The 17,645-nt window shown below is 36.9% G+C and overlaps 1 protein-coding gene across 4 annotated transcripts in view; it reads left to right on the forward strand.

Annotated features, from left to right (window-relative positions):
- The window catches only part of BICC1 (BicC family RNA binding protein 1), a 272,291-nt gene that overhangs the window by 74,315 nt on the left and 180,331 nt on the right, over positions 1–17,645 (forward strand). For all 4 annotated transcript variants that reach the window (XM_044239535.1, XM_044239536.1, XM_044239537.1 and 1 more), the window contains exon 2: positions 4,385–4,431. In XM_044239535.1, the coding sequence (XP_044095470.1) occupies positions 4,385–4,431 (47 nt within the window). The remainder of the gene's footprint in view (positions 1–4,384; positions 4,432–17,645) is intronic.

Genomic DNA, 17,645 nt, shown 5'->3' on the forward strand with positions numbered 1-17,645 from the left:
TGGGAGCTGCCCAGCTGTAGTGTTGGATTAAGAGTAAAATGAGTAGCTTTTTAGTACATTGTTCTGAATGAGAATAGCTAAATTAAGTTTCTATTAAGTTTAATTTGGGGGAAGCTGTTACCATGAAAAGATCTTTGGGAAGTTGTCACTAAAATTAAATTTTGATTTTGGCTTAATCTTATTAGTGGGTGACTCTGACTATATGGACCAAGGTTGTAAGTTGAATGAGATCAGGGCCTTGCCAATTTTGATTGACCAGTACAGGACTTAAATATTCATGGAATGAAAGAGGGAACTACTTTTTATTCTTTTCTGCAAAATGAACTTATTAAATACCTAAGTTTATACTGAGAGGTAAATATTCTGCAAACCTCCTCCCCACAATCTCTCACTTCTTCAGAGGAGTTTATATTTTAATACTGAGGAATTTGGACTATTTGAGAACTGAGCTCTCAGATTTGAGCAGGGAGGATCCTACATTGGTGTGGCTGAGAGAATGCTTTTGGTGTTATGTCCTTCTCTTTTAATTGGCTTCTGTGGCCTTGACAGCTTTGCCTGCATGGGGTCACTAAAGGCTGGCAGGAGACTGAGCAACCTGGGAATGAGATAAGGAATAGTTACTATATATATAGTGCCTATGACGTGGTCTAACCATGGTTTGTACCTGAGACAATGATCTTACTAGCATCTGGTCGGAGTCTCTTACTAGGGTGCTTGGTGGGCTTAAGGAATAGACACTACTCAGGATTTAGGGGGAAATCAGGCTTAGATTGGGAGTTTCTTATATGTCAATACTTGGAAGGAAAAAGGCCAAAGAATTTCAGTATGAGTGTTTTTGGTGCCATTGAGTATGGCTTTCTCTTTCTCTTTCCCTTGATCTCCTAAGGTTGCTAAAGGTGCAGGTTTCTTTTAAATTTTAGATGTTTTTCTAGAACATAGTTAATTATAATTTGAGTCTAAGGAAAATCCTCTCTCCCTCTTTTTATTCATGCAGGGATTGAAAGGCCATTCTGTGAAGTCTGTTTAGCTGGACTTGGAATGAAGGGGCATTTCAAGGTTGTGACATAATGAGTTTATCAGGAGCAAAATAAGTGTCCTAAAGGAAATGTCTGTAATAAAGTGTACTTGTATTATGAAATTTAAATGATGAGTTCTATGTTGTGAAGGAGTTCCCTGTGGGTGAAAGTTGTCTTGATAGGCCTGTCTTGCTTCATAGGCCTTTGAAAATATCTTTGACTCCAAAGTTTCTTTTCAAAGAAGTGTTTCCTCAATGTCACTAGAATTTTTATCAGATCTTTGTGCCACACTATGCAATTTTGATCACCAAGCGATTTTGTCACTAAGTAGGGACACTTCAAACTGTTTTTTGCTTTAGAGATAAAGAGAAAGCCTAAGAGAGGGCCAAGTTGAAATGCCCCCAATGCACTTATTAGGTTTGGGTACTAGACCTTTTGTCTTGCCTAGGTAGCCCCTCTAGGTAGGATCATCCACATTTTCCAGTTTATTTAGAAAGTATAAGCTTTGGTTTTGTTGTTGTTGTTGTTTTGTTTTGTTTTTATTTTTGTTTTTGTTTTCGTCAAATTTGCTTTTTATGGTTTTTTAAAAACATTTTTTAAAGATTTTTTTTGTTTATTTGACAGAGAGAGATCACAAGTAGGCAGAGAGGCCGGCAGAGAGAGAGAGGAGGAAGCAGGCTCCCTGCTGAGCAGAGATTCCCAGTGCGGAGCTGGATCCTAGGACCCTGAGAACATGACCTGAGCTGAAGGCAGGGGCTTCAGCCACCTAGGGGCTCTTTTTAAAAACTTTTTTAAAATTTGTTTTTATTTTTATTTTTTAAGTAGTCTCCATGCCCAGTGTGGAACCCAATGTAGGGTCTGAACTCATGACCCCAAGATCAAGACTGAGCTGAGATCAAGATCTGGATGTTTAACTGACTGAGTCACCCAGTCACCCTTCCTTTTTTCTTTTTTTAAAGTTTTAATATTAACATATTTCCAAATTAGAGAGTGGAAATCATAATTGGTAGTGTTAACTTCCAGGAAACCTATTTGTGGAAGTGTGTGATTGAGATGCTCACATGTGTTTGCTCAGTTTCTGTTCTCAGTTCATGCTGTTGGAGATATGGTATTTGTACAGAAAGTAAAGTTAAATGGTATTGGCATTATGTATTGGTTTTTTTGCATTTTTTGTTATGGTTTTTTGCTGCTGTAACAAATTATAAGCATAATGGTATACAACATAAATTTGTGTAGTTCCAGTGTTGTAAAGTCTGAAATGGATTTCACTGGCATATATCAATGTGTTGGCGGGCCAACAGAGGCTCCAGGGGAGAATCCATTTCCTTGCCTTTCCCAGCTTCTAGAGGCTACCTCTCTTCTTAAGCTTGTGGCCCCCTTTGTCCATCTTCAAATCCGGCAGTGTAGCATCTCTAATATCTTTCTCCACTGACCTCTCCTTTCTTTGTTACGTGTCCTGCTCTCCTTCTGCTTCTATTGTCACATCACCTTCTTGGATTCTGACCTTCCCACTTCCCTCTTATGAGGACCTTGTGATGACATTGCGCCCACCTGGGTAATTCAAGATTGTCTCCCAAGCTCAACAGCTTTAATTTAATCACAATGCAAAATCCCTTTTGCCGCATAAAGTAAGATATCATACTTTCCAGGAATTAGGGCATGAACATCTTTGAGAGGCTGTTGTTTAAGCCTGCCCTTAGCATAGAGTTTTAAATTTTTTGTTTCTTTTTAGCTCTTCGTTACTTTTCTTTTCTATTCTTTTTTAAAGATTTTATTTATTTATTTGAGAGAGAGAGAGTGAGTGAGAGAGAGCATGAGAGGAGGGAGAAGCAGACTCCCTACTAAGCCAGGAGCTGACATGGGGCTCGATCCCAGGACCCTGAGATCATGACCTGTTGGCAAAAATACATATTTTCACAAGATTATAGAAGGTGTCTTATATTTAACTATGAAATTAAACATGGCTAAAAATTTTAATTTTAATACTTGCTATTTCTTTGAGGGAATTTCTTTGAGTTTTGAGTCTTCTACCTAACAGAATGACCTGCCACATTTCTTGGGTCATCATTAATTTTTTTAAATTGAGGTATAATTGACACTCAAGAGTCTTTAATAATTTTAGTAAGTGTCCTGGACACACATACACACATGTATATGTATATGCATGTACACACAGTGCTCCTCATCAGTATTGACCAGTAGGTGTTTGGGGTACCATGGCTTCCAGATTTCATTGTCTAGGAGTTCTTGCTCCAGCTCATTTACTTGTGTTATCCAAGGGGTGCTTCTCCGGTTAACCACTGTTCCATCCTGCACCTGAATTTGAAACCTGTTTGGTGTTTACTTTCCTTTATTTATTTATTTTTTTTTTAAGAGAGAGCATGAGTTGGGGGTGGGTATCTGGGAAGAGGAGGGGAAAGTAGGAGGGAGAGAGAGGATCTTAAGCAGGTTCCACACCCAGTGCAGAGCCCAACACAGGGCTTGATCTCATGACTCTAGTATTATGGCTTGAGCCAAAATAAAGAGTCAGGTGCTTAATCAGCTGTGTCCCCCAATGCAGTTTGAGGCTTTTGCAAGCAAGATGCTTTTGGTTCTTTGTCCCCTCTCTTCTTTTAGTCAAATTGCTTATTCTTCTCCACATATTAAAAAGAAGGTTCACAGACTTATAAGACTTGAATGTAGAGACCTGGGTTTCTCCTATATTTATAGTCTGCCATTTAGAAATAAGAACAATTATTCAAAGGTAATGACTTTTAAATTAATCTCACATGAAGTTTTATTGTTGTGTGTGACCTTCTCTATTACCATTTCATCCTCATGATGTTTTGTCTCTTTCTTATAAATGTGAATGAAGGAGTGAATTAAAGTAGTATGATGGCAGCTGAAACCCAAGTTGATTATATAGTCATTGCAAAGTGTAGAACAAATAGCTAAGAGTATATAGGCCTTGTGGCATGAACCACCCATTGAAAAGGCAGCCTTATGCCTGGGATTGGTTGCAGATAGGAAGTGCTTAGAGCACTATAGTTTATTATATTGGTAGTTGCATTTGCTCATGTCATTCCTTAATTAAGGATGCGATTACTTTCATCTGTGTGTGAAAAGAGACCTGGGTCTTTCAGACAAAAAAAAAAAAGTGTGAAATTATCTGAAGTTGTATATTTGATTGAATTAGTATGTTTGTTTTTGTTTTTGTTTGTGACTTTCCATCAGATGAGGACTGTTCAGGGAGGCAGTGAGCTTTGGGAGAGCAAGAATGGCATCTCGCTTATTGCTCTGTTATTCTCATAGTTGATACTTGAGAGGCTTTTGAATACAAAGGCCGAAAAAAAAGAAACTATTTTAAATGTATACGTTTTTATTTACAGCTGCTGCTGAAGGAAAAGGCAAAAGTGGGGAAGACTTTTTTCAGAAGGTAAGTTGCTTTGTACTCCTGCCTCTTAGTGATAATTAAGGAGAAGTCCGGTGTCTCAATGGTTACACTCAAGGCCCATGAAAGCTCCCCTTCTGTATGAAGGCAAATAGGTTTTGATGAGACAGCTGGAGATGCTCAGGGCAAAGAAAGGGTGAGATGTTGTTTGGGAAGTAACCGTTCTAACTTCTTGCTCCTCCTGAGCAACTCTAATGAGGCAAAGAGGCAGTGAAGGATGCCAGGTATGCTGTGCTGGTTGTCTTTCATGGCTACCCTCGTTGCTTCTTTCCCCATATACATACTTGGCCTAGGATGTGGAGAGGAATCCTTCACAGCTTTCCTCATTTCCAGTAAGCATGACCATGGGTGGGGTAATATAATCAGTGAAAGATGAACCTGTAGACCTGCTTGCTCACTATTGGTGATGGTGTCCAGTGTGTCCTGACTGTCCTCTGGGAGTTCTGAAATTCACTGAAGCCAGTCTTGCTAGTCATATTTAGCAAAGGGAACTGGGAGTGGACCTGACTGAAAATGGATGTGAGAACTATGATTAGCAATTGATTATTCCTAGTCAGCTCTATTTTAAAGTAAGAGTTTTGTATAAGGGAAGATGCCTGTCCTTTCAAAGAGATTGACTCAAGTTCACGTTCTTTTTTCATTTATTTGGATTTATTATATTTGTGTCTTTGTTGTTGGGATCCAGAAAGCATGTGTGTAACAACAAATACACAGATGTTCCGGAGTGAAATAAAGCAGCAACTATAGATGAGGTTAAATAATGCTGTAGAAGGTCATAAGCCTTTGGAAATCACCTGTGTGTAACCAGATGTGGCCTTTACAGCCTCTTTATTTTTTGTTCTGTATAATCTACATTTTTTTCTTTTTTGTTAGCTTCAACATTTTCTTCATTCTTTGCCAAGAATATAGAAGAAAATATTTTCAGCCAGTACTTGTATTGCCATTTCTTCATTCTGAAAGTATTTACCACCTGCTGTATTCCACACACTAGAGAGACTAAAATGAGCAAGGCATAGTCCTTGCCCTGAAGAAATTAGTCTGCTGTCTGGCAGTAAAGTTGTAGAAATAGCAGGAGAGTCTGGGGCTAGAGAGGGTTAAGCACTTGACTGGGGCTCTAGGAGATAAGAAAGGACTTCTTGAGTACTTAGGAGTAGTAGTTAATTGTAGAGGTAGGCTTGGGTGGGCTGGGAGGGCATTCTGGGCAAAGAAACAATGTAAGAAAGAAAGCTAAACAGGGTTGGAAGAATTCCTGTGACATTTGGCTTGCACACATGACATCCGTGGGGTTCATAGTTCATGGTGAGATATAATATCTTATGAAATATCTTATATGTATTGGGGGGCTTTCCTAAAGGGACTTAAATTTAAAAAATTTTAGAATGCTATGCTGGCCAAATAGAATGTGTCTGACCAGAGTTTTCTACCCCTCTTTAGGCTCCTGTTGAAGTTTCTGTACTTACTGAAACCCCTTACTTGGCATTATTGATAATGGTTAATATCCAACTTATCATTACCTGAGCATTTCAGAAGCCTCTTCCTGTACCTCAGGAAAGCTTGCCATGAGGGAGGAAAGGAGAAGACAAATAGCAGAAATCACAGATCTGCTTTGGGTTGGTTGTGAAGGGACAGATAGATGTGATCTGTGGAAGGATTTTATTTCATTGTTTTTTAGCTTTTGGACAGATGGAAAAAGCCGATTGTTCAGCTTTGTTTGACTGAGACATTTGAAAAACTGAATCAAAACATGGTGTATGTGGTCATAAAGGACCTTCATTCTTAGAAGATTTGCTAATATTTATCACCCTTTGTGGAGCCATATATACATTCCAGCAGTTTAAATAGAAACACATGTTTGAATCCAGGAACATGTGTGCGTCCAGCAAACCATACATTGGAATCATAGATTCCATTCCTGGTCACAGGTTAATGAAGTCCCTAAATAACTAAATGGGAATAGTTTTCATCTCTTTATTTTCTTCTTTAGTTCAGTAGAATGTCTTCCTGATAAAAGTCCATGCAGATTTTGGATAGTCACCCTGGAAAAGAAACCTGTGACTTAATAAAAGGCAAACATTCCAAATTCTAAAAGAGTAATTTTCAGTGGTTTGACCAGACAGGAGTAGACATTATGGTTCATCTACAGTAGAATGAAGTAATGGAGAAGTATTGAATTGTTCTCCAGGAGCTGACTTCTAGTTTCACACGTATTCCAGTTTCAGATAATGACATTTGGGAAGTATTTATGAATAAGAAATGAGAAAATAATTTTCTTTTCTCAGAATTAGGCAGATATGAAGGCTGTATATGGTCATTATTAGAATATGTTCTGCTTTTGATTCTTGGTGTGTATCTCAAACCAAAATTAAAATCTCTCTTGAGTTGACTTTAAAATTTGATCACCCTTATTGTTTTATAACATCTAAGCTTTGTACTGGCTTTCCCTAGAGAGGAGATTGGAGAAGGAGGCTTTTATATGTTAATTTTTGTACGATTAAAATGTATATAAAATCATAATATATGCTTTACTAAATTTAATTATTCTCACAAAAATTTTTCAAATTAAAAGAAAAAATCTTCAAGAATAAGAAATCTTTAAGAATTTGATTTGGTAGATTTGCAAAAGAGTTTAAGTTGTAACTTAAAACTACTAAGGTCATCAAATACATTGTTTCAGATTCGGAGCAGTGATTGTTCAGTTTACACTCGAACTTATCGTATAGAGTCACATTTATTGTTTCAGAGATTTACCTGGTTTCTACATACTGTTTTATCGCGTGTATTTGTAAAGTTTTATTTCCCCTGGTACTCTATTAGAGCAAAAGACTAACCTGTTATAGCAGAGAAACTCAATGATTTGGTGGGTTAAAGAACAGTTATTTCTTTTCCTTTTTTGTAACATTATAAGGAGAATATTCCCCATTGGTGGGTGGCTCTGTCCTATGCTATCAGTTAAAGACCCCGATTCCATCTAAGAAGTAGCTCTGCTGCTCCTTAAGGAATGGACCTCCTCTTTGTGGTTGGTTTGGGTGAGCACCATGTGTAAATGGGAGCTGGTAAGAAGAAGAGTATCCAGGAAGTATGCCCCAGTGTTAGGCCTAGACCTGGAGGCATATGTCATGTCTTAAATCCACCTGGAGAAAACTTAGTTACATAGGCTTACCAAACTGTCGTCATGGGGAGGGAGGAAGAGGAGCGTATGGAGGAGGATTGATTTTTGCAAGCACTGTCTACCAAAAGGCAGATAGTTCTGAAAAATGGGTGTAGTTGAGCGTAAGGTCTTCCTGTGGTATGCTTTGAAACCTTTTGTGTTAGTTTTAGGGCTGCTGAAACAGTGTATCGCAGACTGGGTGGCCACAGAAATTGACTGTCTCACAGTTCTGGAGGTCTGAGTCCAAGAACAAGATGTCAGTAGGGGTGGTTCCTCACAGCTGACCGTGAGGGAGAACCTGTGCCACTCCTGTCTCCGAGCTTTTGGTGGTTTGCTTACCATCTTTGGTGTTCCTTGGCTTGTAGAAATGTCCTCCCCATCACTGTCTTTGTCTTCACAGGCATTCTCCTTGTGTGTGTGTGTGTGTCTCTCTCTCTCTCTATCCACATTTTCTCTTTTTGTAAGGACACTGGTCATATTGGATTAGGGCTCACCCCAGTGATCTCATCTTACTGATTACATCTGCCATGACCCTGTTTCCAAATAAGGTCATAATCTGAGGTACTGGGAATTAGGATTTCAACATAGGCATTTTTGTGGGACACTATTCAACCTATAAACATTTCTTAATGGAGGAAATCATTCTTTAGGAAAATTCAGTATAATTAGAAAATTTTCCTCAAACTGTAAATGTTATTTATCATACTTTAATCTACACATTTTAACTGCCTAGTGGTTTATATTAAATTTATTCTTTTTACTTATTACAAGTCATTTCTAAATTGTCTAGAACAAATATATAATTAATGCAGAAGAAAAAATGTAATCTGTCATCCCATCTTTGAAAAAGAACTATTTATATACTCTTAGCCTTTTTTTGTTTGTGTTTATTAAAAATGCATATAAAGTGCTTTTTAAAAATTCTCTGATTGGCTGGTAGAATTATAAATCAGACTGTTTACATTGGGTATATTCCAAATGTTTTTCTGTATGAATGCTTTGCAAGTTCTCCAGTAATTATACTTTTTATTCTTTGGCTGTAACTATACTTACAAAAAGGAGGGAAGGGATACAACTTTATCATTTCTCTCTAGCTCGCTGTCCACCTCTCATGGCAACTTTAACTGAAACACATGGAAATGATCTGCCAGGATTTTTACAGTTCTTTGGGCAGTTGTTCATGGCTTACTCACTGTCTGTCCTGTTTCCTTTTAATCAGTTCTTTTTTTTCTTGTGAGATGACTATGGCCAGATCGGAGGGAAAATGTGTTACAGTATATTAGGTGGGGATGAGTATAGCAATTGTGCTACGAATGTGACTCATCAGAGCACCGTGCTTTATTTAGGAATCCTGAATCCCAATGGCTGAAGAAGACAAAATCCAGTCAACATCATAACTGATGAAAGCTAGGTTTTCCATTGCATCTGATTATATACATTATTTCTTCCCAAAGTACACATCACACATTTTTAATGCAGGGATAGTTTATAAAAAAATATGTCAGTTTGGAAACTGTATTGTATTGGAAACTGTGTTGTATTTTTAGTACCCTCAAACTCATCCTTTTAAGGCAAACAGATTACTTTTGTCATTTTAAGACTGAAAAGTAGCAAGTGTTATCTTCTGAGGAAAATTGTGGAAGGAGTATTTGTTTCCCTATGCACCACAAAATGAGTGTTTTAGTTAATCTTAGGGACTTCTTTAATCTTTTTATTGGAGCAGGGGCCAAAGCAGAAATTATAGAATTGCTTCTGCTTTTTCCATGGGTCATTTTTTTGTATGTGTTGAATAGATATTCCTCTGGTAATAGAAATAAATTTTGGTTTAATTATTTAAAAATGAATTCAATTAACTATAGCCTAGGATATACTTTCTCTAGCATTAAGACTTTATGCTTAAACATTTTAAATTCTGTGTAAGTAAAATTAAGATATTTTAAAGTTTTAATCTTGGTGTTTGTTTTAATAGGTAATGTATTCACATGTTCGCAATTCAAACATTACAAAAAGGTGTATATACAGTGAAGAGTATTTGGTGTCACAGTTCCGAAGATGTGTGGAGAAGGTTATGCAGCATTAAAGTGTTGATTCTAATTTTAAGCAAAAGTGATCAGGAATGTATGTCACCACTAAAAGGTAGTTAAGTCTTGAAGCTAACATTCAGAGATGTTGAGTTCTTATTCCTGATTATAACACTATGGCCCTGAGAGTAAGTTTCAGTGAGAGAATTTGTTGTCACGGTTCTCCCTGGCGAAACAGGGATGACTGACCATTTATAAGATTTAGAAAAATAGAACAACCCTTCCAAAGGAGCATGGGGAAGTGGCAGAGGGAGAAGCAGAGTCCCCACTGAGCAGGGAGCCCTATTCCGGATTCCATTCCAGGACCCTGGGATTATGACCTGAGCTAAATGCAGATGATTAACCAGCTGAGCTACTCAGGGGTCCTGATCCTGTGTTTTTAAAAAAGATTTATTTATTTATTTGAGAGAGAGAGAGTGGGACAGAGGGAAAGGGAGCGAATCCTCAAGCTGATTCCCTGCTGAGTGCAGAGCCAGAGGTGGGGCTCTATCCCAGGATACTGAGGTCATGACCTGAGCTGAAATCAAGAGTCCAGGGCTCAACCAACTGAGCCACCCAGGCACCCCTTGATACCATTTTTATGCCTTTGTAATTTGCTCTCTATTATCTAGCAGATAAGGGTGAGAAAAGATTAAGAAAAAGACTAAGTAACTTGTTCATCATCCATTCTCTGGTCTTCTAAGTTGTCTAGGTGTGTTTTATCTGACATGAGTAGTCTGGATGTTGGGCCTATGTTTGTAGCATGCTCTGTAATCACGTGGAGTTCTATGGTCTTGTCTATTTTGGCTTTATTTCTGGCAGCCATTTCACACAACTGCTTTATGAAACCCATTATGTCTTTTATTCCTCTCTCTGCAACCAGGAGGTAGGGGATGCCATTAAGATTCCTTGGGACGCCTGGGTGGCGCAGTTGGTTGAACGACTGCCTCCGGCTCAGGGCGTGATCCTGGAGTCCCGGGATCGAGTCCCACATCAGGCTCCCAGCTCCATGGGGAGTCGGCTTCGCTCTCTGACCTTCTCCTCGCTCATTCTCTCTCTCTCTCAAATAAATAAAATAAAATCTTTAAAAAAAAAAAAAAAGATTCCTATAAAACATAGCTTGATGGTAGTCAGTATACCCTAATTACTACTATGATTTTTTTCAGTGAATAATCTTAAATCAGTATCTGATGAAGCTTAGTTTTTTCCAGTTAGAATATTCTCTGTTCTTGAAACCAAACTCAAGGCACTGGTTCATGTGGAAAATCAAAAACTGAATTCATGAAAATAGATTTTTAAAGAAGGGTTACTAGGCAGGACTCTGGATTAAATAGTGACATGCAGTGTACCTGGCTGGGATAGAATGGCAATCGAAAGGTCCAGTTAAGTGATTTATTGGTCTTAGTTTAAAATGGCTTTTATATTATTTTGTAAAATTCTCTCCCTGATTGGATTAAAGTCCTTAATCCCTGTAGTTGTCAATATTTTTCTTAATTTAAAAATATTGAGATACAGACTTCTTTATTTATGGCTGATATCAAGATTTCAGGGCAATTTTAACATGGCACAGGTAAACAGATATTATACTAATAACTGATAATATGCAAATGTAAGCATATTTGGGAAATTAGAAGCAATTTTTCAAGATAGTGGCATTAACTATTTCTGAGGTGGGATTAAGTTTGATTAGTTCTAATCAGAGGAGCCTTGCAATTGCTTTGATATATATGTGTGTATATTTAATTATGTCCTTTGTTATATGATTCAAATTGTCTTTATATCTAAGAAAGATAAATTCAGTCATGTATGTACATACATAGCACACCATCAGAGAGGTGTCTAGAGATCATTGTAAAAGGATGTTCATGTGGTAATATGTATAATAATTAAAATTAAAATTGATAAAAATAAGCTACGTGCTTCATATAATGCTTGAAATATGCTATAGCCAAACTTTGTATTATTAGGTAGACATTAAAAATCATGCTTTTTTTTTGGTAAGTAATTAATGAATTAAGAAAATGAGTATATAAATATAAAAATCAGGACAGAAGGTATATAAATAGCTTGTCTCAAATTTTCTTACATATATTTATGCTTTGAAAATTGATTGGGGCAGAAGTTATGCCAAATGATAGCGGCGATTGTCTTGGCTGTGCGATTATAGTTCATTTTTATTCTTTCTCTGTACTTTCCTTATACTGGGCTTCTAATACTTTTAAAACCAAGACTAACAGCAACTACCATGTCATGGAGAAAAGGAGATCATCATGGCTAATAGTTTGAAGTTGTTCACAGATGCATAAATTGTTGTCAATTTATAGCATATACAAAATTTTGTTGAAAGGAGTCTGAGAGGTCATCTGGTTCTACTTCCCATCAAGCCCTGAAGTTCCTTCTGTATCAAAGCGGTTGTAAACAGAGTAGATCCCAGTATACAAGGCAGATCATTTTTTAGTCGGTGCTAATTTTTTAGAAAGTCCCTCCCCATTTGCCCTTGCTTTGCCATTTGGAAGTTAAAAATTTTTGAAGATGGTTTGTACAATATCTTTAGGTCTACTTTTCTTTAGACTAAAGATACTTAGTTTCTGATTTATCATATGACATAATTTTCAGATCTCTCACCATTCTGTTCACTCTCAGGGTCAGGGTCCCATGTGGCAACAATATCTGGGTACAATATTTTGTCTGTACAGTGATAATGAGGCCTGAAAATCTTTGATATTGATGTGATTCAGAAGTAGGTAAAGATTACCTAAGCTATGCATTGGTACAGATGTGAAGAATTGACATTTCTTGCCCTTCTTCACCCAGCTGAGTAAGGTTGCCTCCAATTCATTGCTAGGTACATAACATAAAATGAGGATACTTGATTTCAGACTGACAGATCAGGGCCCACTTGGATACAGCTCACACATTCTGTCTCTCACTCTAAGCTCTTGACCTGACATTTGGCTTGGAGACAATGTCACCTTTATGGTGATCTGCATATGAAAGTGTAGAAAGCATCTCCCTGGAAGATTTCACCTGGCTCTGTGACTCAGTAGTCCAAACTGATTTTCTTTCTTCATTATGAACTCCATAAGGTTACCTAGGGTAAAAGACTCAGCTGAAGGGTTACAGTTCATAAAACAATGGGTCTGTGTAGTGCCATTTAGTGTGACTTAAGTGAATGCTCTGACAGTTAGTAAAGAGCTTAAGCTTTATTGACTTAAAATGGGTTCACAGAAGAATTAGTACCTTTTAAAGTTGGTTATGGTGATGGTGTTTTTTTCTTCTGGATGGCGCTCTGAATAGACTTGGATTGAGTTTTTTCAAGGTCAGACAGCTAGTTGGTGGCAGCCAACTTGAAGAGTGCTTTTCTGACTGACTATTCTTTTTTACTATTGTTAATAAAACACAAGTGATTTTCTTTAACTCAGCAATTATCATGCCCTCTTGGGTGGGCCATTCTTCTATAGTTGAGAGAAGTTCTGTCTAAAGCTACAAGTTATGCTCAGTAGGGCTCTGAAGTGGGGTTGTTACAGTGCATGAGATGGACGACTACAAGGCTGAAGCCAAATTAATACAGTAAAATAAATGATATGGATTTTGTCATCCTTTATAACTTATTTAAGCATGTTTCAAAATCATATTGAGGGTCGGTCATTTTGAAGTTTGTACCTCCGATATTTTATTTTATTCTATCTAGAAGACTTGAAATAATGGTTTGTTACAATCTCATGAATCAGTTCTTTATTGAATTTTGGGACCTTTTCTTTTTTTTTTTTAAAGAGCAACCTTCTTCTTGATGTGTTTAATATTTTGCATTTTTTTTTTTAGACAAGGTGGATTATTTTGGAATTTATTCTCAACTCTTAACTTGCTTGTGTCTCTGAATAGTACTTTTAAATATATGTACTTCATTACATGTCTGCCTTTCCCCATATCCTGTTGTGAAGGAGAGGAGCAAGCCATGTTCTACATTGCCTTGCCCTATTTCCCAGCTCATCCAGGCACAGCAGATGGGCCTAGATGTGGGTGCCGGATCCAGAGAGGAACTTTCTATAGGCGTGGGCCATGACCAGAGTGATAGGCTCTGAAAACTCACAGAACGAGATTCACCTCTTACAAACTGGGAGACTAAGACCCAGAGTGCTTGTGGGAATGGAATGGGAAAGGTCATGATGTAGGATGGGTGAGGGAGAAACCGAGGGATGGAGTTGGCCATGGAAAAGCCAGAATGATGAAGGAGAAGGGGCTGTAAGTAAGCAGACACAGCCCATCCACAGAAGACAACATGGAGCAAAAACCAGAGGGATGACCGGATATGCCGGAAGTGAGAGATGCCCCTACAGAGAGTTTGCACAGTTTGTGTTGCTTCTCAAAGTTTGGAATCTTCTCCACTTTTCTTGATGGAGTTGAGAAGTCATGAGGCCTTATAATCAAGATGCAGACTAAAATACATAAAAGGCATCTGATTACTTGAATAATTATATAATTGTTCTCTCTTCAAAAGGCTTGTGCATTATATGTAGTTTAACTCCTCAACAAATGACTCAAATTTTATCTTTAAAGGAGCAGTGCTCTTTAGATGAGGCATAAGGACATTTTCTTCAAACCTGTCACTAAAATTACAGCAGCAATACCTCAGTGTGTTTAAAACTTGAAAAAAACATTGTACTAGTATATGATGAATACTTTTTCTATATATATGTACTGTATGTGAATAGTTTTTTTATTCAGGGTGTGTTTCTTTTTGCTAGTCAGTTGCCAGCATTATTCAAGGAATAATAAGGTCATTGCTATTAATATCTTAGGTGGAAAAAGCTTGTGCTGTTCTTATTTTCCGAAAAGATTTTGTTGTGGGATTTCCTTCTTCTTTTTGGCCATTGACATTAATGTTGTTTCAGTCACTATTATAGATTTTGTGGGAAGTTTGTAGTCAACTCACATGCAGAGGGATTAGTACAGCATGAAATATTTTCTGTTTTTCTTAATTGTGGTTAAGGAGGACTCTTTGTTGCTCTACGACTCTTTATGTAACATGATCCTTGAATTAAATTGTTAAATATTCTGAATGTTATTCTCTTATTTTGTATGTTTAGCAGTTGTGGCTTGTCCCAAATGAGTTTTTTTGCAGTTTTTTATTTCTTTGGGTATAAATTCCTTCTTGAAAGAATTGCCTTATGACGCTTCAAGTGGTGAAAATATAGATTTCATTACCTTTCTTTTTTCTTTCCTTTAGTGAAATAAAAATTCTAGGAGAAGTGTGTAAGTATGTGTTTCCTTTCTTAGCATTTGCTACTCTTAGTGGTCACCATAGATTATCAGTCAGTCATTCCAATTTTCTGCTTCTTAATGGTTAAAGTGATGATAGGTAGGGAATGAAGGAATTTAGCCAGAGATGAAACCAACTATTGGCAAATATATAGAAGCTTCTGTACTTTTTTTTTTTTTTTAGTTCACCATCAATTTCTTCTTTGAGAGAATAAAACCACCCAGCTTCAATTCCCATGTGCCTGTTTACTTTGGAGTTACCAGGAAACCTTAATCCCCTGTGAATGAGAAAACGTTTAACTTAGTTTGAAGTTCTTTTCTTAAATAGAACTTCTTGTTAATTTTTCTATGGGATCTTTGAAGACAATTGTAAGTCAATAGTAGTTGCTGTTTGAGAAGCTCTGTGGCATGTTCCCTAGGTTTGGAGAGCCTGTTTTATTTATTTATTTATATTTTTATTTTTTTTACCCCTTTTCAGCCAGTACCTTGAGAGGGAGATATTAACAAAATTGAGGAAATAGCATATATCAGTATTTAACTGGAACATGGATAGATGTTTCTTCTCATTTGAGTGCCATTCCACCTTAGTATCTCTCTCATACATTAAAAATATGATGAGCTACCTCAATCTGTGAATCTAAAAACTCTCCCATTTCTCCTAGGATCCATGGGACTGCTAAAGAAGAAATAATTTCTACCTTCAAAGAGTTTCCAAGCAAAGGGGGAAAACGCTTATAGAATGAGCTAGAGTGAATGATTATGTATTGGCTTTACAATAGGATATCCCTCATGAGATACTTACTGACCTCGCTGGGAGCTAGACATTGTTGAGGTACAGGACTGGAGAGGGACAAGGTGGATCTATGGACCCGTCCTCAAGAAGGTCACACTTGAGAGGCAAAAGTGTTGAGTAGAGATATGAGGGGTATGTGAACTGAGTATGATTACTGTGTTGGGTAAGATTAGATAAAACTGCAAGAGAGTTTCTGGCAGAGAGCAGGGCTTAGATTAGGTTAAGATGTCTTCCAGATCTGTGATTTCTTGACTTTCAGTGTCTTAATGGAGGCAAAATGGGAAGGCATTCCGGGCAGAAAGAATGAACTAAGTGCTTTTGCAGAGGTAAAACAAGGGAGAGGGGAAACTGTTTCTCTATCATCTGGTTCAGAAAACAAAGGAGTTGAAAGTGATAGATATTATATCATTTCATCAAAATTAATTATGCACAGATCCAAGTGAAAAGTTGAGAGAATGAGTCGAAGGGTTTGAAATCCAGATTAAATTTAGGAGATCCTGTTGTCTGTATTCATTGTCTCCTGAAAGATGATGAAATTTAAAAAGATAATCACATTTTGGATATAATTAGTTTTGCAGCTTTTGACTTGTGAGTGCTGGGTTTAGGGATGTGTTATTACTTTCTTCTTCCCACTACTTTCCTAGATGATAAATGCATTCTCCGATGCTTTGAAACACAGAATTTTCAAGTACTGTGATGCCTTCATTGCATTTTGGGTGATAAATTTTCCAAGTTTGGAATGATGGCTGTGAAATAAATAGCATCATTTAAGTAAGTCTTGAAACTTCTGTGGTATGCGTTTTTCAAAAAATGTAATTTTCAGGAAGACAATTCAAAGTTTTGACTTTGCAGTTTGCTTCTGGCTGTGTTTTATGGGAATCAAACTAAAATTTCGGAGACCAATGGCTCAAATTTGACAAATAATAGAAAATTTGGTTCTATTTGTCTAAATTAAATAAATCTTTAATCTTTAAATTTAATTAAAGAAATCTTTGGCTATCAATTTAGCATACTGTATAGTATTAGCATGAAACCCCAGTATAATGATGAACAAGTATAGAGCAGAGAAAGCCAAGAATATTTGAGATCTAATATTGTATGCAGAATAAATATAGCCAATTCTCAGTTTTTCAGGGACAGATTTTCTAGCTGAATTAACTGGAGTTCACATTCCCATTCTCATTTCCCAAACTCTACCATTAACCATTTTGTGTTGGTATACTCTTAATCTCTTAATCGTCCTTGGTGTGTGTTTGTCCAAGGACCTTTTAAAAACTATTGATGCCCAAACTTAGAGATTCTGATTTAACTGCTCTGGAGGTAAAAGCTAGGGCATTAGAATTTTTTTTTTTTTTTTAAAGCTGCCTGTGACTTCAATATGTAGCCCTGGTTGGGAACCACTGATGTGGAGAATGGGAAAGTGCTAACAGAAATTGTAAGTTCATGTTGATCTCTAATGCTGATAAAATGGAATGAATCGCATGTATTTTGTATGTGTGTGTATCTAATACTAATGGATTTCATTATCTGTTGAGTTTCATTCTCTTTTGACGAACTATTCATGGTGTTAGTTTTAAGGTGGGGTCTAATGTGAAACACTAGTTCTGCATTATGTTAATAAATATCACATTTTTGAAAATTCCATGATTAGGTAAGTTTGAGGAATACTGCCATATCCACTTAAAAAAGATCCTTTCCCTCAAAATTATCTACAGATTTTAATGTGTTAGTTATTTTTATTTTGTGGATTTGTTAGGGAAATATGTAATGTGCAGCATTTCAAAATATCATTTGATAAAAAAAAAACTTCTTGGTGAAAATCTAGTCTACAGAATTCAATGATAAATGAATCATTCGGAAATTCCTTTAAACACACACACGCGCACACACACATACACACACACACTAAGATTTGTGCTGGGGCTAAATGTGATGGAAA

The sequence above is a fragment of the Neovison vison genome, chromosome 2 (assembly GCF_020171115.1).
Source record: "Neovison vison isolate M4711 chromosome 2, ASM_NN_V1, whole genome shotgun sequence".
Taxonomy (NCBI): Eukaryota; Metazoa; Chordata; class Mammalia; order Carnivora; family Mustelidae; genus Neogale; species Neogale vison.